General features: G+C 41.1%; 1 protein-coding gene across 1 annotated transcript in view; it reads right to left on the minus strand.

Annotated features, from left to right (window-relative positions):
• The window catches only part of Stk4 (serine/threonine kinase 4), an 88,612-nt gene that overhangs the window by 35,992 nt on the left and 30,973 nt on the right, over positions 1-21,647 (minus strand). The window contains exon 10 of the mRNA XM_057780755.1: positions 5,219-5,376. Coding sequence (XP_057636738.1) covers positions 5,219-5,376 — 158 coding nt within the window. The remainder of the gene's footprint in view (positions 1-5,218; positions 5,377-21,647) is intronic.

The raw sequence follows: 21,647 nt of genomic DNA on the forward strand, positions 1-21,647 counted from the left end.
GCATGTTTTATAAACATTTTGTAAAAGCCGAGAGAGAGGCTATGCAGTGAGGATAGTTAAGATGGGCAGCTACATAACTGTCACACTCAATCAAAGCCAAGTCCCTCCCACAAACTAACTTGGTTTCATGGATCAATTTTTTTTTCCATTTCACTAAATTCTGCTCTTATCTTTACCCTACTTAATGCTTTAGTTACAGTCCTTCTTGCATGCTAAAATTGTGTATCTTCCAGAGTACCACTTTTTGTTGTTGTATTCAACATGTTCCTATCAGGTACAGGGGCACCCTATTCTCTCTTAAAATAGGGCAGGCCCATCGACTAGGTTCAAAATTGAATCCAGGCCCAGCTCAACCTGGACTATAGGAGGATTTCTGGGGTTTAGAGAAAAGTCAGCATTTCTTAGGAACTTAAGAAATCAGTTCCCATCTACCAAAAGGAATCACTTCCTTACCCCTGGCAGAAGGGACACACGGCTCCTTTGACGACATGTACCTGTGGATGCATATGAAAGTCCACACCATCCTCCAGGTTCCCTCAGTAAGTATTTTACATTTCAAAGTCCACACCAGCTTCCCCAGGCTTCCCTCCTCCCAGATACCCATGTGTTCTCTTTATGACGACCAAGTTTTTCCCCTTCCCCTGCTATACTCTCACCACTCTCCCTCATTCTCTGTCTCCAGCTCTTCTGCCTTCTCAGACAGCCCTGACCATGTCCAGTCTGCTTCTTTCTCGCTCTGCTCTGGATGTTTTTTCTCTTACTCATAAGAAAGATCCTAACCATGCCATGAAGCAGACACATCAGCAGTTTCTTTATTGCACCCCTTGCATTCAGTGCTGAACCACAGCAATCTGAACTTTCTATAGAGTTCAGTTCTCAACAGTTTATACTTTCTATACAGATTTTTTCTTTTTTCTTTCTTTTTCTTTCTTGATTTTTCAAGACAGGGTTTCTCTGTGTAACAGCCCTAGCTGTCTGGAACTAGCTCTTGTGGACCAGGCTGGCCTTGAACTCACAGACATCTGCCTCCTGAGTGAGGAGATTAAAGGTGTGTGCCACCACCACCTGGCCTGATTTTATCTTTAAAGCCAAGATTACTTAGGGATACATTTGTACATTGTCAAGTATGACAACATGTCTCTGGTCACTTTCTTATTATTGATTTCTAAACTATTGAATTATAGACAAAATATATTGTCTGTAAGATTTCTATACTGAATGAGATGTCTCTTTTAGCACTTTAAAAGATGGGTAAGTCTTGTAAACATTTTCTGTTCTTAAAGTTTAATATTCATTTGAAAAGTATTCCAGTGCTATAAATGTTGAAAGCTGTGCTAGTTTTGGTGCTAGGACTTGACCCAGTCTTTGAATACATGAAGTATGAACTCTACCCCTGAGCTAGAGCACCACCCCGAAATGTCCAGAGTGTGCATATGTGCACTCATGTGCTCGTGTGCATGTGACTGCACTTGTGTGCACATGCATGTGGTGGCCGGCAAAACATCTTCGACTCCTGTGCTTCAGACACTGTGGCTTTGGGATTTTTGTTGTTGATTGTTTTTGAGACAGGGTTATTCATTCACTGGTCTGGAGCATACTATGTAAAACAGGCTGGCTGACCAGTGAGCCCAGGGATCTGTCTGCCCCCCTGCCCCCTCACCAATGGCGGTTACAAACATACATCACAATCTCTGGACTGACTTCCCTTCCTCCCTCCCTCCCTCCCTTCCTCCCTCCCTCCCTCCCTCCCTCCCTCCCTCCCTCCCTCCCTCCCTTTCTTTTTAATGAGTTTCTGGGGATTGGACTTGGGTCCTCAAGCACTTTGCCGACTGAGCTACATCTCTAGTTCCTGGTGTCCATTTTTGAGAGAATAATATTTATGTCTTTACTATGCTTGCAGTTTTCACACTGTTCTTTGTATTTCCGTTGCATGTTTATCTATCTATCCATCAACAGATAAATATTTCACATAGATTCACGACTCTGATCTGCTACAGCTCCTCTGTACCCAATAGCAATATAAAGTAGTTTTCTTCCCATATAATGCTTTTGTCTTGAATTCTGTTTCATTATGTTGTTTGTGTTTGAGATATAGTCTTGCTATGTTGGCCAAGCTAGACCCCTCGTCTAGGCGTCTCAAGTAGCAACTTACAGACTCACACTGTATTTATACAGACACTTCTATCTACATAGGCCTCTTCCACGTTTTCCCCTTACCATGCTTTACAAAAGTTACCATTGTGGTGCCCTACCTGATGTTATTTACTGAATTTGCTGAGTTTATCTTTGTTTCTCTCATTGTGAACTCCATGAGAACAAAGGTTTTGTCTTGTGCATCCACTCTGGGCATGCACGTCATCTTAAACTAAAATATTATGGGTGGTTTTAATTTTCTTTGAAGATTCATGAAGCAAACTGATTTTAAATTTAAAGCTTTTTGTGGCATTAGGAATAGCAAGATGAGAATGTGAAGTCTCATAAAAAGAATATTCTTTTCGAAAAATGTGATCTGTTTATAAAATATCAGTTTATAGAAGTATTAGTTTTGAAGAATATTGCATTTCTGGGCACTGTTTTTTGCTTTAATCACTACATATCTTAAACACTACAGGGAATTATTGAAGGTTTTTTTCCACTTAGTAAATAAGACAATTCAATTTTAGAAATGGGATAAGTATCCAATTTCAGATGAAAATATGAAGGGTTTTTTTTGGGGGGTAAGTATCAAATTCTGCCATTTCTGATTAAATTATTTCCTATTTCCCATTTTGAGCAAAAAGTTCATTTCAAAAAAGCAATTGCCCTCGCAGGAGGAAAGAGGGTATCATTTTCACAATTATATACTGCTTGTCTAGAATCAGAAAGCCTCTCTTTGAAGCTGCTGCGGTAAACATATTAGTTAGCCTCCCAGACACCCATCTCCAAAGCTTGCAAAGACTGCCCAGGCTTTGGGACTTACCTCAACACAATGTACCTTTACAACTTAGAGATTTGCAGAAATACATTCTCCATGTGCCATGTATTTCTTTGATATTCCCAATTAAAGTATAAGAGACTCAAAAGGGAGAAAGAAATTTAAAAAATCAAACACAATTAACAAAATTATTAACACACTATCTCTGAATTATGGTACCTACTAAGAAAAACAGAAACTTGTATAATGATACACTATACTCTAAAAATCTTTTCGGCAAGACCTTCGGGGTTAGTGTCACTAGAAGGGCAGGCTGAAGCACCACCTGGTGCAGCCCTGAGAGAATCTAGTTCAATTATCTCCTGATGATAGTGACAACTGCTGGGATGGGGACCACCTTGTGTGCCATCTTTTGGACTACCACTCTAAACCCTTGCTTTAGGTCTGTAGTAACGGCTATAATACCAAGGCATCAGAGGCAGTTTTCACTTGATCTTCAGTTTTATTTCGTGTATATCCTAATTCCATCTTCTTTCATTACTCAAATACGAAATGCTTTTAAAGAGAATTTTAAAGAACCAATTCTCAAGGGAATAGAGAAATAGCTTAGAAATTGAGTATACACTGCTCTTGCAGACAAGCTGAGTTCATTTTCCAGCAGCCACATCAGGTGGCCTGAAACTCCAACTCCAGGGCATTAGGTGCCCTGTTCTGGCCTCTGTAGGCACTGTATTATGTGTATGTGTGCTCATGTGCACATATTCTCACACAGATCCACACATAAACAATCAAAACTAAAAAATAAACTCATTTTACAAGATAAGTATTCAGGCTGGCAAGACGGTTCAGCAGGTAAAGGCATTTGCCACCAAGCCTACGCACTTGAATGGGATCCCCAGGACCTACAAGGTGGATGGAGAGAACTTATTTCTATAAATTGTCCTCTGACCTCCACATGCATGCTGTGGTGTGTATGTGTAACTTTAATAAATTCTCTTGGCATTCTGAAGGTAAAAACAGAAATTTTATCATGACAGGTTGGCTCACTCATATATAAATCCAAATTTCCATTTGGATTTAGAACAAAAGTCCTAACATCAAATATATCTAAGTGTGAGACAGGTCAGACCATCAGCAGAAGAGAGTGACGCTGACCAGGTACATGGAGAACTGGAGAAGCCACGCTCAAACAGGGCGGCTGTACTCAGCCCAGACAACCATCATCCAGGAGTGACAGCACTCTAAGCACTGGGGTCAGACCCTCCACGTTCCAGGCCAAGCTGGAGTACAGCTGGAGTACAGTATCTTATGTAAAATCAAGTTTTAAATGTGGGCAACTGAGTTTCAGTTTTGTTTTTTGTTGGGTTTTGTTTGTTTTGTTTTATTGTTTTGCTTTGTTTTTTGAGAGAGGGTTTCCTCTGTGTAGCCTTGGCTGACCTAGAACTCGCTCTGTAGACCAGGGTGGCCTCCAACTCAGAGATCCGCCTGTCTTTATCTCCCAAGTGCTGGATTAAAAGCGTGTGCCACCACTGCCCGGCAAGTTTTAATTTTTTAATACTGAACAGGACACACAGAAGAGTCTATGAGCTGTGGCCGCTGCAGCCTACGGATTAGAAGAGTCTTGGGTGAAGTAGAGTAGACAGAAGCTCGCCTGTTCACTCATGGGGTCCAACTCCCTCTAGCCATCACATTCTCCCAATAAAGCATTCTCTGAGAACCAATGGAAGCCTCTGCAGAAACAGCTAGCCTGTCAAACCAAGCTCTCTGCTAATGATTCAGTTTGAAAAAACCAGAACAAAGATAAAGGAACTCTTCAAATGCTAGAACTACTGACCTAAGAATGGAGGCAGCATTTAAGCAACTGAAATCTCAAGATTACTATTTCTACAGCATCTAAAAAATGAAAAAGCAGATAGGAGTACAGATTTAAGGGCTCTTACTCACTGCATGGCAACCATGATGGGATTCAAACAGGCTTGCTCAAAAAAAAAAAAAAATCAATCTTTACAAATACATTGAAAGCCAGGCACTGGTGGTGCATGCCTTTAATCCCAGCACGCGGGAGGTAAAGACAGGCGCTTTCTCTGTGAGTTTGAGGCCAGCCTGGTCTACAATAGCTAGTTCCAGGACAGGAACCAAAACTACAGAGAAACCTTGTCTCAAAAGGACCAAAAAAAAAAAAAAAACACAACACTGAAGACAACTCCACAGGCAACATGAAGGAGCAAGTGGCACAATTCAAAACTTGTGTGGCCCTGCAAACCCCTCCCAGAAGACATAAGCGTCTCAGCTCCAGCTACTCACAAACTCATAGTCTCCATCCTGTGGTATTTTCCAATCTGAAGAATTTTTCAGAGAGCCAGATACATTCTTGCCAAAGCTGTTGATCTGGTTTTCCTTTTCTTTTTGTTCAAAGTATTCAAGGAAAGATGGTTTTGCAGGCTGCATGGTCTCATCTCTTCCTGAAAAACAAGAAAAATAAAAGGTAAAAAAGAACATATAGTTACAGTCAGGATGCCCACATGGGCTACAGTCTCCAGGTCAATTCTCTCTCTGGAATGAAGTTTAAAATTTAAATTAAAGACTTTACAGAAGTCTATAAAGTCTTTAATAAGCTAAAAAGAAAGAAAAAATTCTCATTAAAATACTTCTTATGGAATTTAACAGATTCTGAAGTCTCCTATAATACATGCAAATGTTTTCCCAGAGTTCTTATTTCTAAACAGAAAGGTTTGAGTACTTCAATGATTCTGAGAAATCAATAATAACTACATTATTATTGTTATTTTTATTATTGGTTTCCTATAGCCAATAATCTTTTAAATAGACTAAAAATACTTGTAGCCATCATATTCATTATTCTCTATAACATTGTAGCAGACAGAGGATGATACAGGAAGCAACTCCTTAATAAGCTCATGTTCTAGTTGAAAGGAGGAGACAAATATACTTGAAAACAACTCTTCCATTTGTGAAATATTTCATAAGGTTCTTCTGGTGATGAGGACCAAGACCAAAGCCCTGTATATAGCAGGCACATGTTTTCCCCTCAACTATACCCCAACCTTATATAACTTTTTCTTTTCTCTTCTCTTTGTTTATTTATTCATTTGAGGCAGGGTCTCATGCTGTAGCCCTGGCTAGCCTGAAATTCACTATGCAGACTAGGCTAGACCCAAATTCAGAGATTCTCTACCCTCTGCCTTTCAAGAGCTAGGATGAAAGGCACATACCACTAAGTATGGCCCACAAATAACTTTTAAAATATTATTTATGAATAATTTAAATGGGGCATATCATATGTATAGCATAAACTGAACTCTGTAAAATGATATACACAGGAGAAAAAGACCAACATAGTAAATAAACCTCTCAGACATTTGTCTTCTTTCTCATCACCAACCATTCCAATCAATCCCAGGTTTGCCTACTGCTGGGTACTGCCCACTTACCATATTGCTACTTCCTTCCTAAGAGGGAGTGGATATAGGATTTGCTAAGACCTGCCAATCACCCAAGAACATGATGTACTGTTTTATGTGTTCTATGTAAACATTAGGTGTTTATGCTTGCTTTGTTAACTGTTAAACTTCATTTTTTGCATACCAAAGTACTACAAGAACTGCAATAGAACAAACTATGAAAACAAAACACTGGATTCACTCAAGAGACAGGAAGCTCTGTGGTCAGTCCCTTCCTCTGGGAACTCAATGGGAAGGACTGGCTTGAGACAGCTGCACACTGACCTTTCACCTAATCCTACACATGAACAAAAATTATCAGAAAACCTAGTGCCAACCAGCCTGGAGACTGCCGAGCTGACACAGTCAGAACATGGTAACCATACAAAATACCCTAAATCCACTAGGCAGCTAACCAGACTAGAAAATGCAGAAAATCCAAACTACTACATAGCTGTTTGGGGAAGGATTACATTGGATAAGTATCTCACACCCAAAACAAAAAACTTCCAAATGGATAAACAAGAGCTGCAAACAGAAACTATAAACTCTAGAGGAAAATATAAGAATGCATTCAAAGCCCAACTGCAGGAAAGGTTTTCCAAATGAGACAAAAAATATTTATATATAAAATAGGCTACTTCATGTGTGTGAAGGAAGCAGCATAAATTTTAAATTTACAAATGGTATAAGACACATACAAGACAAATTATGGAAAGAAAATATTTGTAACAAATACCATAAAATGTTTTGCCAATCAGTGGCAGTGAACACCTTTAATCCCAGAACTCAGCAGGCAGAGACAGGTGGATCTCTGTGAGTTTGAGGCCAGTCTGGTCTACAGAGTGAGTTCCAGGACAGTTAAGGCTACACAGAGAAACTCTGTCTCAAAAAAAAAAAAAAAAAAAAAAAAAGAGAGAGAAAGAGATTGAATAGATTGAACGAATGAGAATTCTGAGGATACTTTATGGATTTGAGGAGATAAGAAACTAATATGCATTTTTAAAATATTTTAAATATTATTTTTTTAACTCAAAGGAGACCCTGAAAAGGTAGTAGACAGTGTTTGACTTAAGACTGGTAGCAAACAGGCCGGCACATACATTGGTGTGAGATCCTTTTAGAAGCAACCAACAGCAATGTTTGATGTGGCCAACCTGACACCCCCAACTCATCCTTCTGGAGAAAAGTTGAATCTGGGGCCCTAATAACTGGGGAAATTCCATCTAGCTGAAGTGTCTGTAGCATGTCCCCTGCAACTTTATAAATGCTAATGGGTGTGATTTTTTCATAAATGCTCAAACACTTACTAAACTGGGCTATTTGGATGGATATCTTGAGGTCTAATAAATTACTAGTGCAATAAACTAAGATTACTCTAATCAATTAAAGATTCACTTTTTAAAAACTAATGGGCATTTAAGAAGTACCTAGGGGAAAACCACCACTACCAATCTGAGGACCAAAATATGACACCAAACACAACACATTATCGCATGGGCTACACATTACAGCATGAATTCCAGGCCAAGCTGTACTACAGTGACACTCTGTTTCAAAATAAATAAATTAAATGTAATGCAAAATAAATACATAAAATTTAAGTCAGGGATGAGACTTTTTGTGGCTTAATTTTAAATCATCCCATAAGAATGTCTAACAGAAGAATATAGCATGTCCATTTCTATCACTGCTTAGATGAAAAAGTGGCAACATTTGCTTTCCTCATATTTCAATTATTTGCTTGACAACAACAGCCCTTCACAACTCCTTAAAAGATTCCTAATATTTTTAGAGCTAAAACAACTATTCTTTGTATCTTTCAACAACTAAGAAGCATAAATAAGAAATTCTAGCAACGTCTTTGCTTTCATCGTGTGCTACCAATGCCAGGGACCTGATTATCTCTGCCATGAGCCACCATTCAGAGACCCCTCAAAACTATGTTTAGGATTAGACAATTTTTTTTAATCTAACCATATAGTCAGACATAAACTGGAAATTTTTTTTTAAGGAATTTAGTTATAGCTAAACAATCAGTAAAAGCTTACATGCACCAAATTACCAAAGAGCTAAAGATGATATCAGGTTATTGGAGAGGATCATCTGGGGGTATGGTGTTTCTGGGAATCAAACCCAGGACCTTGTGCATAACAGGCAAGCAGTCTACCGACTGAGCTACACCCCTAGCCCCCAAACACGATTTAGGAAATAGCACAACAGACTAATTCCCAGACTGGGGTTTTATAATGTGCACATTTTACTACAATTTTTTTTTTTTTGAAAGAGATAGCTCCTATCCCAGAAGGTGCAATGATTTAAACTCCTGGTCCTGACTATACATAGCCAGCAGAGACATTCAAAATCTTCTGGATTCAGTGTTAATCAATTTCAGTGAGCTTCCCAGTAGTAAAACACCATATGGAAGGGCACTAGTCAGCAGCTGTCTTAGATGAAGCCTTAACGCAAGCCAGCCCAACTGCTATTGTACTAGCTGACCACAGATCTGAGCCAAACGAACCAGACCAAAAGAAATATCTAAGTGCAAATTTGCTAACCTATAGAATCATGCTTTAAATAAAATAGTGCTATATTAATCCACTAAATGTTGGAGTGCTTTGTTATGCAGCAAAAGCTAAATGATTCTCTCTACCTGCTCACTCGCAAAAACCACTTTAGTCCACAAAAAGCATCTCCCTTAGAAACCCAAGTGCAGCCGGGCGGTGGTGGCGCACGCCTTTAATCCCAGCACTCGGGAGGCAGAGGCAGGCGGATCTCTGTGAGTTCGAGACCAGCCTGGTCTACAAGAGCTAGTTCCAGGACAGGCTCCAAAACCACAGAGAAACCCTGTCTCGAAAAACCCAAAAAAAAAAAAAAAAAAAAAAAAGAAACCCAAGTGCAAATTCAACCAACACTGTTGCTAAACACCTGTGTTTGGGGTTTTCCTGCGACTTTTATCCCTACTTCCTGACCACCACAGACGGTACGAACAAAGACTTGTACATACTAGACACCTGCCCAGTGCCACACTTAGCATAAATGATTTTCATCAAATCCTTGCAGAATCTTTTGGAGGAGTGTGACTCCTGCTTTGCAAATGAGACATTTGCCTGAGATTTTATAGCTCTGACAAGGACCAATGTGAATGTCAGTCATCAGGTTTTAAGCCTGGTGAGCTCTCTAAAACCAAAATGAAGATTCTTGGCATGTTAGCACTGCCATTACGCTGGGTGAGGAAAGAGCGAGTGAACGGAATTTTCCCAGGACCCTTCTCTTTGAACCATTCTTTCAGCAACCTTGAGCTAGATGATCAAGTGCTGAGAAGCAGCCTGTCAGAGTTGAAAAGCAGAAGAGGATCACTCCCAGTGATTAAAGGCTAGGCTGTCCTGTCCTCTCCCACTCGCAGGCCTTCAGCTGGTCAGGGGATGTTTTGTTTCAATGTGAACAAGAGTATTTTTTCAGATGTATCACAGGAAATGAACACATTCAGATGGATGATAATACAGGAAACCTGAAGCCAGAGGGAGAATGGACTGGACAAACCATTAAAACAGCCACATCTCGCTTTGATTCTTTCATCCGATGCAGGACATCAATGTGCTTACACACTATGGTGGCCTACTTCTCTGTAAGCCCCACTTATCGACTGAATGGACAACCTGTCTAAACGCTAAGGCAGGGGAGGGGAACGACGAGCACCTGTGCCTTGTCCCTGTCTTCCTTTGAAAGGTGTTACAGAAAAGCAAAAGATATGAGCCAAGCGTGTGTTATTAACTACACACAGGAAACTTATTCAGCAATAAAAACTTGAGAGACTAAGTAAGGCTGGGGAGATGGCTCAGATGGTAAAGTGCTTACTACAGAAGCGTGAAGACATGAGCTCAGATCCTCAGCACCCACATAAGAGAGATGGGTGCAGCAGCACCAATCACCAATCTGTATCCCAACACAGGACAGGAGAACAGGCAGATTCCTACAGCTCACTAGCCAGCTAGCTGAGTCAAACCCATGAGTAAGTAAAAGTAGAGAGAAACCAAGGCAGAATCCTAGTGTTAACCTCTGGCCTACCTACACACACACACACACACACACACACACACGCACGCACGCACGCACGCAGACAAGCATGTTCACGTATATCAATGAAAGTTTATTATATATTATATATAATGCATCAAATTATTATATGTACTATATATAACATTGATAAACACTGAAACATGGATAAACCTTGAAAGAATTATACAAAACAAAAAAATGCCAGACCAAAAGAGAAATATACTGTCTGAATCCATTTACATTAAATATCCAGAATAGGCAAATCCATAGAGACAGAAAGTAGATAAATGGTTGATTGTGGAAGGGGAAGAAGTAACTGACAATAGAATGAGTATTTCTTTGGAAGTGATCAAAATGTCTGGAATTTAGAAGTCATTATTCTTGTAATACTTTGTCAATATACTAAAAAGAAAATCTATGAAACTGAATGCTTTTTTAATTTTTTATGTGAGTTCTCTATCTGTATCTACCTTTACACCAGAAGAGGGCATCAGATCCCACTATAGATGTGGTTGCTGAGAATTGAACTCAAGACCTCTGGAAGAGCAGCAGCCAGTGCTATTAACCTCTGAACCATCTCTCCAGCCCCTGAAATGTATGCTTTAAAATGGTAAACTTTACGAATTATATCCCAGTTTAAAATAATAAAACTTTAAAAATTAAATACTGGTGGTGGTTGCAAAACTGCAAACATACTAAAAATCACTGTATACTCTAAATGAGAAAACTCCATAAATTTATGACCCATAAAATGGTACATAAACTATGTCAATAATTCAATCCTGAAATAAATCAACAAGACCTTCCTTTATGATGTGCTCTTATTCTGGGTTTCTAAGAACTATAATAATGCCGGGATGGGCATGCTAGAAATGAGTTTAACCAAAAATTGGAGCCTACATCTCCTTTGGAGTAACATCTATCAGACCTCAAGCTTAATGACCCTTCCATCCCAAGCCCTCTGTCAACTAACTAACCCACAATGGTCAACCTAGCCTTTCCTTAATTCCCACAATAGTTGTTTTTATCTAAATAGTGATTAATTCTGCTCAAAGTAAGGAACTGGGCACAAGCCTACATTTTCTTCTAGGCTCCATGCATAAATATTTACAAGACAAAAACTCCAGCGATGCCTCAGTGTTTCCCTCTGTTTTAAAATAATGTGCTATAATGTAAATGCATCATAGTGGGTTTGATTTGTTTTTTTAAATCTAACATTTATTGTATGTGTGGTTTTTGGGTTTTGTTTTTCTTAAGGGGCATCTATGAGTTTCAGATGTATCAAGTCACTGAATCACATAAAGTCTATGTAACCATAAACTTGAAACCACTAAGAACCACAGGTTGTGAGATGCCCTGGAGCCCAGAAAAATGTTCTTCCTAGTAAACAGCCTGAGCAGCTGCATCTGTATGATCTGAACTGCTTTCTAGACAGTGGCTCACAAGCCACCTTGATGCCAATGAGCTGCTTATGGATTACAAGAGAGATCTAGCTCCAAATTCCAAGGCCTCCCAGCTAGAGCACTAGGGACAACCACCGGAAAAGGATGATCCACACCTTGGTATTGCAAGAATCTCTTGAGACAGTGTCTCACCTTTCCGGCCAGAGTGTCTTCGAACACCCCCTTAACAAGTGTCAAGTTCAAACTTCATATGTGGGTCCTCATGGTCCTTTTAAAAGCTGGCCAATGCCCACATCTGCTTTGGCCAACCTCAATATTCAATAGACACTGCCCACCTTTCTGGCTGTGCACCTGCTTGGAGTATTCTCTGCTGGCCGTTGTAATTAAAGTCTTGACCATTCTTCCCACAAACCCTTTAACCTTTTCTGTAACTCGCCAGCCTTTCATCGAGTTTTTGTGATCTTCATATGCAGAGGGCCTCTCTCCTCAGCTAATCGCTACCAAGTGAAAGGATCTGGGTATGTTGTACACATGCGCAGGACTGGAAAGCACGGTGGTAGCATGTGCACTCTAGATAGTGATACTGAGACACCATCTCACGTTTTTAACCTGCAAATTCTTTGTCAGCAGCAAATGTTCCAGTTGGTCTCTGTACATTATAGTTGGGACACATAATAAATATCTAGGAAATATCTCTTGGATCCCATTGGATAACCATTTTTAACAAATACTGAAATTGTCATTTCTTAGAAGAGACATATTTACAGAAAATCATCTACTTTCCCTTATAGATTGGAGAGTATATCTCCACTTCTTTCTAAGCAAGAGTCTTAAGGCATTGGAGGTAGAGTACCATTGGACCAAGCTGATCTACCCGCACCTCTTACACCAACAGCCAAAGCTACTACTGCACCACTGCCCTCTTTGGGAAAATCTTGGCTCTCCTTTGACTAACATAACCACACTGGAGTAACATATTCCAAAAAATACAGCCTTGAGGCCATCGCCCAGGTCACATGGAGACCTGGTCTTTCACATCCTCGCATGTGGTCTGGCTGGGCTCTCTGAATGAATATTCAGGCACCAAGAGTCTGTGTTTTCTGGCTCATCCCAAAGAAATGAAGAATGTTAATGGTTTCCAAAGATAAAAGTGAGCCCGACATGTGGACACAATAAGAGTAACTGCACAAACAATTAGGAGTTAGTCTCCATTCTGCAAGGATGACCTTGAGCTATTTGTGAAACTGTGAGAAAAGTTTAAGTGCCAAGATGTCTACTTTTCTCTTGTAAAGCTCACCCAGGAGGGAGCGTCTCATAAAAAAGCAGTTCCCCGGGAGATTGCCTTTCAAGGATGGGAATGAAGGCGGCCAGTAATGAATGCCAGTGCTAAAATGAGGGTTAGAAGCCTCATAAAAGAAGAAGGCTCGTGGGACCCAAAGGCCAGCCTTCTTTAAATCTGCCATCTTGTGTATTGAATTGTTTAACTAGTTCTTAAAACAGCTATCATCTTATCATCCTATTGCCAGGGAATCAATCTCTCTCTCTCCTTCCCTCTCTGAATAAATAAATGCTTATTATAACACTTTCATCTTTGAGCATTTAGACACTAAGTGTTATATATGTAGCACCTTATATTAATTAGTTTGGCAAAACTACAAAATAAAACTTTTTGTGCCCTATTTTTCTAAAAGTTTACGAAACTGAGGGTCAAAGGGGGAATGGCCTCCCTAAGGAGGCCCTACCTAGGACACCAGAAATATACTCCAAGCCAAAGGCTGATTCCAAAAATCACTCCAGGTTTTTCTTTCATCCTCCCTCCTTCAGAAACATAGCAGCAACGCAAGTAAATGCTACAGCTTTTCACTCTGCTGCATGTAACAGCTCGGCTATCCAGAACCTTTTGTGGTGCCAATTCAGAAGGGCAGGTACATGCAAGCACTGAGTTCTCGCTGATGCGTTTTGAGGCAATCAGAAACTAGACAATGAAGCTCCTGTTGTAAAAGGGATGTAAGACACGTGCAGGGCTGACATTCTAATTACCATGGTTGCCGGTGCTACATCCAAGACAGATAAGGACAACACAAGGACAATGCTTCAACGACTTCCTTCAGACAGCGCAGGTGGAAAGACATGGGCCGCAAGTCAAGAATCCCTCTCTTACGCAGCTGACTGTGTGCCTGACAGTGCTGGAATGAGATCTTTTCAACAAGAGCCCGGCCTGTGGCTCTAAAGGAGGAAACACAGCAACAACAGATGCCACAGACACAGGAGTGAATTTAGCCAGGCCGCTATGCTTTGGAGTTCTGTCTCAAAGAGGGGAGTGTAGCTATGGCTCTAGGGGGGCAAGTTAGAATACTGGGAATTAAGTGCAAATTTTAAGAAGAAATCACCTCACTCCCCTCACTTCACAGGGTCTGACTGGAAAGGCCGAGCCAAGGACGAGAACACAGCAAATACTATTTCACCTTCTACCTCCACCGCAAATCAGCCTGGAGAGGAGGAGAGAGCAGTTTACATGCACGTCCTGGACAGGCTCCACCGAGCACTGAGAGGGAGAAGCACTAGTGTCAAGTCTTCAGCAGACAGGAATCCATTACCTTTCAGACCTGCTATGCTTAGACCTGTCATTTCCTCGTACAGGGAAAAAGCACGAAACTGCTAAGCTATATGGTTGTACAAAACAGACCAATACCCTTCTTCCAAATTTTTCTGTTATTGCTGTTTACTTTTGTCTCTGAAAAATCAAGTAGCAAAAATTGGTGGAGAATGGGCTATTTAAAGGTAATCAACAAATTAAGTTTACTAGATATAAATTCCTGTAACAAACAACTAGAAAACACACACTCTTGGGTTGGCAAGACGACCCACTAGGTAAAGGTACTTGCTATGCAAGCCTATCGACCTAAGCTGAATTCTCAGAACCTAAAAGAGTTCTCCTCTAATTTCCACACATGGCTTACAGCACACATACACAGAGCTTTTAAACATTTTCAAAAGAAGAAAATACGATCTTGTTTAAGCACACAGAGACTATTTGACAAAAATCCACAACAAATATGCCAAGCCACAAATGTCTCAAAAAGTACCAAAGAACTATTACCATGTAGACCATGTTTTCAACCTCAATTCTCTGTAATTGAAATGGGCAGTTTTAAAATTTCACACGTGTAGTTTAAAAAAAAGAAGAAGTACTTCTGAATAATTTGTAGGCATAGTGGCACATGCTTATAATTCCATAATTCAAGAAGTAGAGGCAAGGGGACTTTGAATTTGAGGCCAGCCTGGGTTATATGGCAAGTTCCAGGCTGCTGGCAGGAGATACACAGTGAAGGAAACTCTGTTTCTAACCAACAAAATGGTTATCTGAGGTTGGGATGCAGCTCCATGAAGACCGCCTGAGCAGTGCAATGAGGTCCCTGGAGTCAATGCCTGGCACAACAGGGTGAACGAGAAGGAAACAAAGACCACATGTACCACATAGATAATGGAGTGATACTGAACTAGAGCTAAGGGAAAAGCTACTGGTAATCAGACTTGTAAGCAAGAAAATCAAACAGGGTTACACCAGCTCTAAGTGAACCAGAAAAAAGGGCACATGGATCAAAAAGGGAAAAAAACTAAAGTTATAATTCACAGACAAGACCTTCTCTGTAAAAAATAAAAAAGGAAACTTACAAATTTCAAATCTCATAGGATAATGAATAAAGCAACCACCGAAAAACATCAACAAATCATCTATAAAAGTAAAACAAAAAACAAAACCCCAGCATTGAAAACAGAAGATCTGGAGCCCAGTGAAAAGACACTTGCCACAAGCCTCATGTCAATGCCCAGACCCGCATGGTGGGGAAGAGCCAACTACTACAAGTTGTCCTCTGACTTCCACGTGTGTGCATGTACACACGTACACATAATAAACAAAAGGGTAATTTTTGAAAATAAATTTAGTAGCTTAATAGACTATTTTAATGTGGTAGGCTGGCTGAGGAAGCAGCTCAATCAGTTAAGTGCTTGCCAAGCAAGGACAAGAACCTGAGCTGAATCCCTGGAACTCACATGAAACAGCCAGGCACTGTGCAGGTATGTGACCTCAGGAGAGACCACAGAACCCCCGGCTCAGTGCCCACCAGCCTGGCCTACTGGCTGAATTCTAGGCCAATGAGAGAATCAGTCTTAAAACAACAAGATGGGGCTGGAGAGATGGCTCAACAGTTAAGAGCATGTTCTGTTCTCTCAGAGGATCCATGTTTGGTCCTTATAGCAGGTGACTTAAAACCAAACACCTGTGACTCCAGCTCCAAGTGATCCAAGTCGCTGACTTCCTGGGGCATCTGTACAAATGCACATACCCACACACATACACTTAATTTTAAATACTAAAAATAAAATAGTTTTAAAAGAAACAGTACCTGAGGTTGACCTCTGACCTACACACGAGCAAACACACACAGAAGAACTGTTAGGCATGAGAGTACACACCCACAGTTGCAATGCTCACGAGGTCTGAAGCAGGAGGATTGAAAGCCGACACCAGCGTGAGCTATATAAAAAGGCCTCCTCAAAAAAAAAATACAGACAGACACACACACACACATACATATAGAGCATGTCTGTGAATAAAGTTTCTACAGATATGACAGATAAACCAAGTAACTGTTTATTGACAGAATTAATACTGAAGAGACAGTAACTCTGCCTGACTAAAGAGACTATGCATTCAGAGCAATCAAGTAAAATCCCGGTGGTATTCTGCAAAATTTGATACACTGATCCTGATATTGACATGAGATTTTTTTCAAGGAGCAATCTGTACTGTAAAGAAAAGTAAGAAGGAGGACTGGAGAGATGGCTCAGTGGTTAAGAGTATTGCCTGCGCTTCCAAAGGTCCTGAGTTCAATTCCCAGCAACCACATGATGGCTCACAACCATCTGTAATGAGGTCTGGTGCCCTCTTCTGGCCTTCAGGCATACACACAGACAGAATACTATATACATAATAAATAAATATTTTGAAAAAAGAAAAGAAGGAACAAGGAATCTATTTTAGATAATGGGCACAGAAGACATGGAAAGGTGACTGACCACACAATTAGATGTGGTGGAGAAATAAGGTTTTCAAATGGAAAGAACAGAGCAGATGACTATAGCTCACAGTATAAACAAAAAGAAACTCATGATATATAAAGAACAACTGTGAATAGTAAAACTTTACAACTATTGTTGAAACATATACTAACTTTACGATATCTAGGTAAAAAGATATTTCTTAAAGAACACAAAAATTATACAGTATGAGAAAATTCAGAACAATCTGATGTCATGAAAACTACAGTTATTAAGAATGGTTGCCAAGGCCGGGCGGTGGTGGCGCGCGCCTTTAATCCCAGCACTCGGGAGGCAGAGGCAGGCGGATCTCTGTGGGTTCGAGGCCAGACTGGTCTACAAGAGCTAGTTCCAGGACAGGCTCCAAAAAGCTACAGAGAAACCCTGCCTCGAAAAACCAAAAAAAAAAAAGAAAAAGAAAAAAAAAAAAAAAAGAATGGTTGCCAAGCTAAGAGCAAGAGCCATGAGCTAGGGTAAAATAATTACACTGCACAATCCATATGCCAAAAAAGTCAATATCCAAATACAAAGAAATTCTGCAATCAGTAAAAGGTTACTCATGACCCTTGCTGCTTTAAATATAAACATAAGCCAGATTAAAGTGAGGCGCTGTGCAGCTTAGCACTGCACACCCGACATGCACAAGGCCAGAGGTCCCAGCCGCTGCACTTTCAAAACCAAAACCAGGATGTACCAAACAACAAATGGCTATAAAGCATCTTTAACACTTGTTTTTATACATAGTATAGCTCCCCCAAAATAAGTTCTGCACGAGCTATTTTGTTTTGAAATTTTATTCCATTATTTGGTTGGGACCACGTAGACTGATGCTATTTTAAAAAGCTATGTGTGGCACCATGCTGAAGAATAACAAGACCAATTCCAACCAGAGCCTGCAAGAGATCTCGGAGGGAAAGACACTGTGCTGAGTGCGCTGGCTGACTCAGACTTCAGCTCTGCCAAGTGTTCAATCCCCTAACTAAATGAAATAAAGGCAACACGCTAGTGTTGCTGTGGTAACTCCAAACAGGCTCAAAATAAAGGTGAGAAGGGAGAGATGACCGAGCAGTTAACAGCACTGGCTTCCAGAGGAATAAGGTTCAACTCTCGGAACCTACGTGATAGTTCAAAGTAACTACAGTTCCAAGAGATTCAATAACCTTTTCTGATCCCTGCAGGCTCTAGGCACACATGTGCACAGATATACATACACAGACAAAACACCCAAACACATAAGATAAAATATACATGTATACTTAAAGGTACATATATAATATCCTTGATCCAAAAAGAAAGGATATCAGTTGGCTTGACAGCATGAATGGGAACACAATTTCAATTCATAGCCTATTACAGAGCTCCCTCTGCTGGCATAGAAGAAGTACAACAATTCCAACACAGGAATTTGACCTTGATCTTTGAGATCAAGAGAAATTCTACTAGAATCCTCATTTAAAAATAACAGGTGAGTCTTCCCTGCCCTGCATGTTTTCTACAAGCTAACAAGAATTACCAATATGTTTTCAGACAAGTACAATTAGCTAACATCCTCTCTCTTCAGATTTCGATTAAGGATTGGGACTGTACCTAATGTTTTTGTATATACAGTATTCTATCTATAAAAATCATGTTTGAAAAAATTCTTGAATATAATTTATCTATTATTTTTAATTATTTTCTTGGGCCTGTTCACTAATAGTGGAATTTACTGGGTCAAAGGTTTGCCCTTTTTTTGTTTTGTTTTTGTTGAGATAGGGTTTCTTGTATAGCTTTGGAGCCTGTCCAAGAACTCGCTCTGTAGATCAGGCTGACCTTGAACTCACAGAGATTTACCTGTCTCTGCCTCCTAAGTGCTGGGATTTAATGCATGCACCATCACCACCCGGCTTGACCTTTTCTTTTAAGTTTTAATTATGCGTACACAGCAAGAGGTCTATTTGTGTGACTACAGGTGTCTGCAACATCCAAAAAGGCTACTGATCCCATGAAGCTGGAGTTACAAGTGGTTAAGAACCACCTGATATGGGTGCTGGGAACTGAACTCAGGTCCTCTGGAAGAACAGAAAATGCTTTTAACTGCAGGGCGATCTCTCCAGCCCCAGATTTGAACTTTTTAAAAGCCTGATACACAAGGCATTCCAGAAGTTTTATCAATTTATGAATCTACCAATAAATAACAATACCACTCCTTTACAGCCTCAGAGATAATGAATCTGAGCTCCTAACCAGACAAAGGGAACTAACTATTTTGCCTTTGAAAACGAGACCTTAGTGATTGCCATGCAAACCATAACCTGAAAGGTGAGGAGCAGAAGAGACAATTGGGAACACTGCCCTGCAAATGTCCCTCTCAGCTACAAGAGGCTACCTGAGCTCCTCAACTCACCAAGCTCTTGGTGAGGCTCTTGTGTGAAGTGCTCCCTCTGCCAGAGTGCCTCCACCTGCCTGCCTGCTGCCAAGCTTGCAGCTGCTCTATAAGGAGCCCCAGCACAAGTTAAATACCCTCTACTGTACTTTGACAACACCCTCAGCTTGCCCCGGTATTAGAACTCATTTCATTCACTAAGCTTGGCGGCATCTGGGATCAACTAAGAGATACAACAGTGAGTCTGTCAGTGATGGCATTTACGAAAAGGACTGACTAAAGGAAACGGCACCACCCGACAGCCCAACACAGAAAGGTCTGAGGGGAAAGCAGTCTTCTTGCCAGCCTGTTTCTGCTTCTTACTGGCACACCTGTCCATCCCCGCTGCTGCTGCAATCACTATCACTGCCACCCCTCACTGGCATCAGACTCCAGTTTCTTGGGTTTTTCAACATGGACTAAAGACCAATAAGTCTCTAGGAATCTTCCAGGCCCTCAGGGCCAGCCTGGGACTGTTGTGACATCCAACTGTGGGAACTGAGCACTATCCAGTTCTCCACCTCTCCAGTCTGCAGCCAGCCACTGCTGGACATCCAGATCCTACAGGGAAGCCATTCCAGTATGGCCTGGCCTCTCCACTTAGGTTTAAAGTCCCAGGTCTGCTTGGTCATTTTTGTTTTTCTAATTGTGCCCCCTCCCTAGAGATCAAACCCAGTGTTCTACTAGCCAACAAACTTTTCCTCTGTCTGTACAGGAGCAGACAGAAGATAGTTTAGGCCTTGGAGGCAGCAGCCTTTCAGTACAGAGGCACCAAAGCAGCGGAATGGCTGTGGCTGTGCTGCAGCTGAGCCTTACCACCAAAAGCAGGGAGCCAACTAGATGGGCCTAGGGACTGGTTTGCCGTTCCCTGAGTTACAAGAGAAGCTTAAGTACTCTAAGTGGAGGCTGAGGTGAGCTCAGCAGTAGACCAGCACATGTGGAGCCCAGAACTGGACCCCTAGCATGGGGTGGAGAGTTAACGGGAAGAAAAGAAGATAACCAACAAGACCCACGTCTTTAAACTGATGCAAAGTTTTGGCTAAATTGAACCTATCCTCCTCAGTCAATATTTTGTGCTCCCAAATTATTCCCTCTATGAGTTGACCTATAAGCTCAGGTAGTGTGCAAGACTCTTAAGTGAGGAGCCGAACACAGGAATGAGGCCAGTCACAGGAAGGATCAGGCAGGAAAGAGAAAGGCAAATCCAGATCTGTGGCACACATCTATAATCCTAGCTACTTGGGAGGCTGAGGCAAGAGAAGCACTTAGAGGCAGGCAAGTACTAGAAAGAGTTCAGTAGCCTGGACTCCATTTCGTTTCACTTGGCAGCCTGGGTAGGCCCTTTACCTGCGCTTGCTATTCACACGCACCCCTCTCTGTAAAATGCACCAAGCAACCTGCTAGCAACTTAGACCCCCATCTGACCAGGGTACACACACCCTACTCTGAACAATGGAATAGGTTTCTCCTCTCCTTGACAACCATCAAACTTAGACAAACACTATGCAGCCATATTTTTCTCATGTCCAAGCACAAGACAAGAAAAGGCAAATCTGGCCTGCACTAGTTTTTGATTCATGCACAGCCAGGCACAAGAGTGTCCTCAAATGAACTTTTAGGGAGGCAGGACTCCCCTATAACTCAGCTGCATTAGAGAAAGACACATGCACAGTAGGGGGAAATGATCATATAAACGAATCTATCAATCATAACAGAACCACCCAAACTACTTTCCTAGAAACCAGGCCCTCCTCCTTCTAGGCTCCCACAGAAAGAAGCCTGAGGCAGTAACTGCGCCTTCTACGGCCTACCACTCTCCTGCAGTGTATTCTGACCCGTGCTCTGCCTAAACAGCTGCCATACTACTCTGCAATCTATGTGCGCTTCTATCTCATTCCTGAACACAATGGCAAAAGCCTGGAGACACCAAGCCTAGACTCCGACCACAGGTAACAGCTTGAGCCCAGAAGTTTGAGAGAAAGAAAACCAGGCAACATACAAGACCCTGTCTCAAAAGACAGAGCAGTGGTAGGGTGCAGTTCAGTGGCAGAGTGCTTACCTAGCATGTGTGAGGCTCAGGGGTTTAATAACCAGCAAAGAAAGTAAAAGGGAGAGATAAGGAGAGTAGGGGAGGAAGGAAAGGAGAAAGAAGAAAAGAAACAGCAGGGATGGGGGAGGATTCTTTTGAGGAGATGTGACAGGATTTTTAAACCTGCTCAATCATCTTTGACTGACTGTCTTGGTTAAACAGACACTATCATGAGAATGGATTGTAGATATGTACAGCACTTCAAATCTCATTA

Source organism: Chionomys nivalis, chromosome 9 (assembly GCF_950005125.1).
Source record: "Chionomys nivalis chromosome 9, mChiNiv1.1, whole genome shotgun sequence".
NCBI classification, from domain to species: Eukaryota; Metazoa; Chordata; class Mammalia; order Rodentia; family Cricetidae; genus Chionomys; species Chionomys nivalis.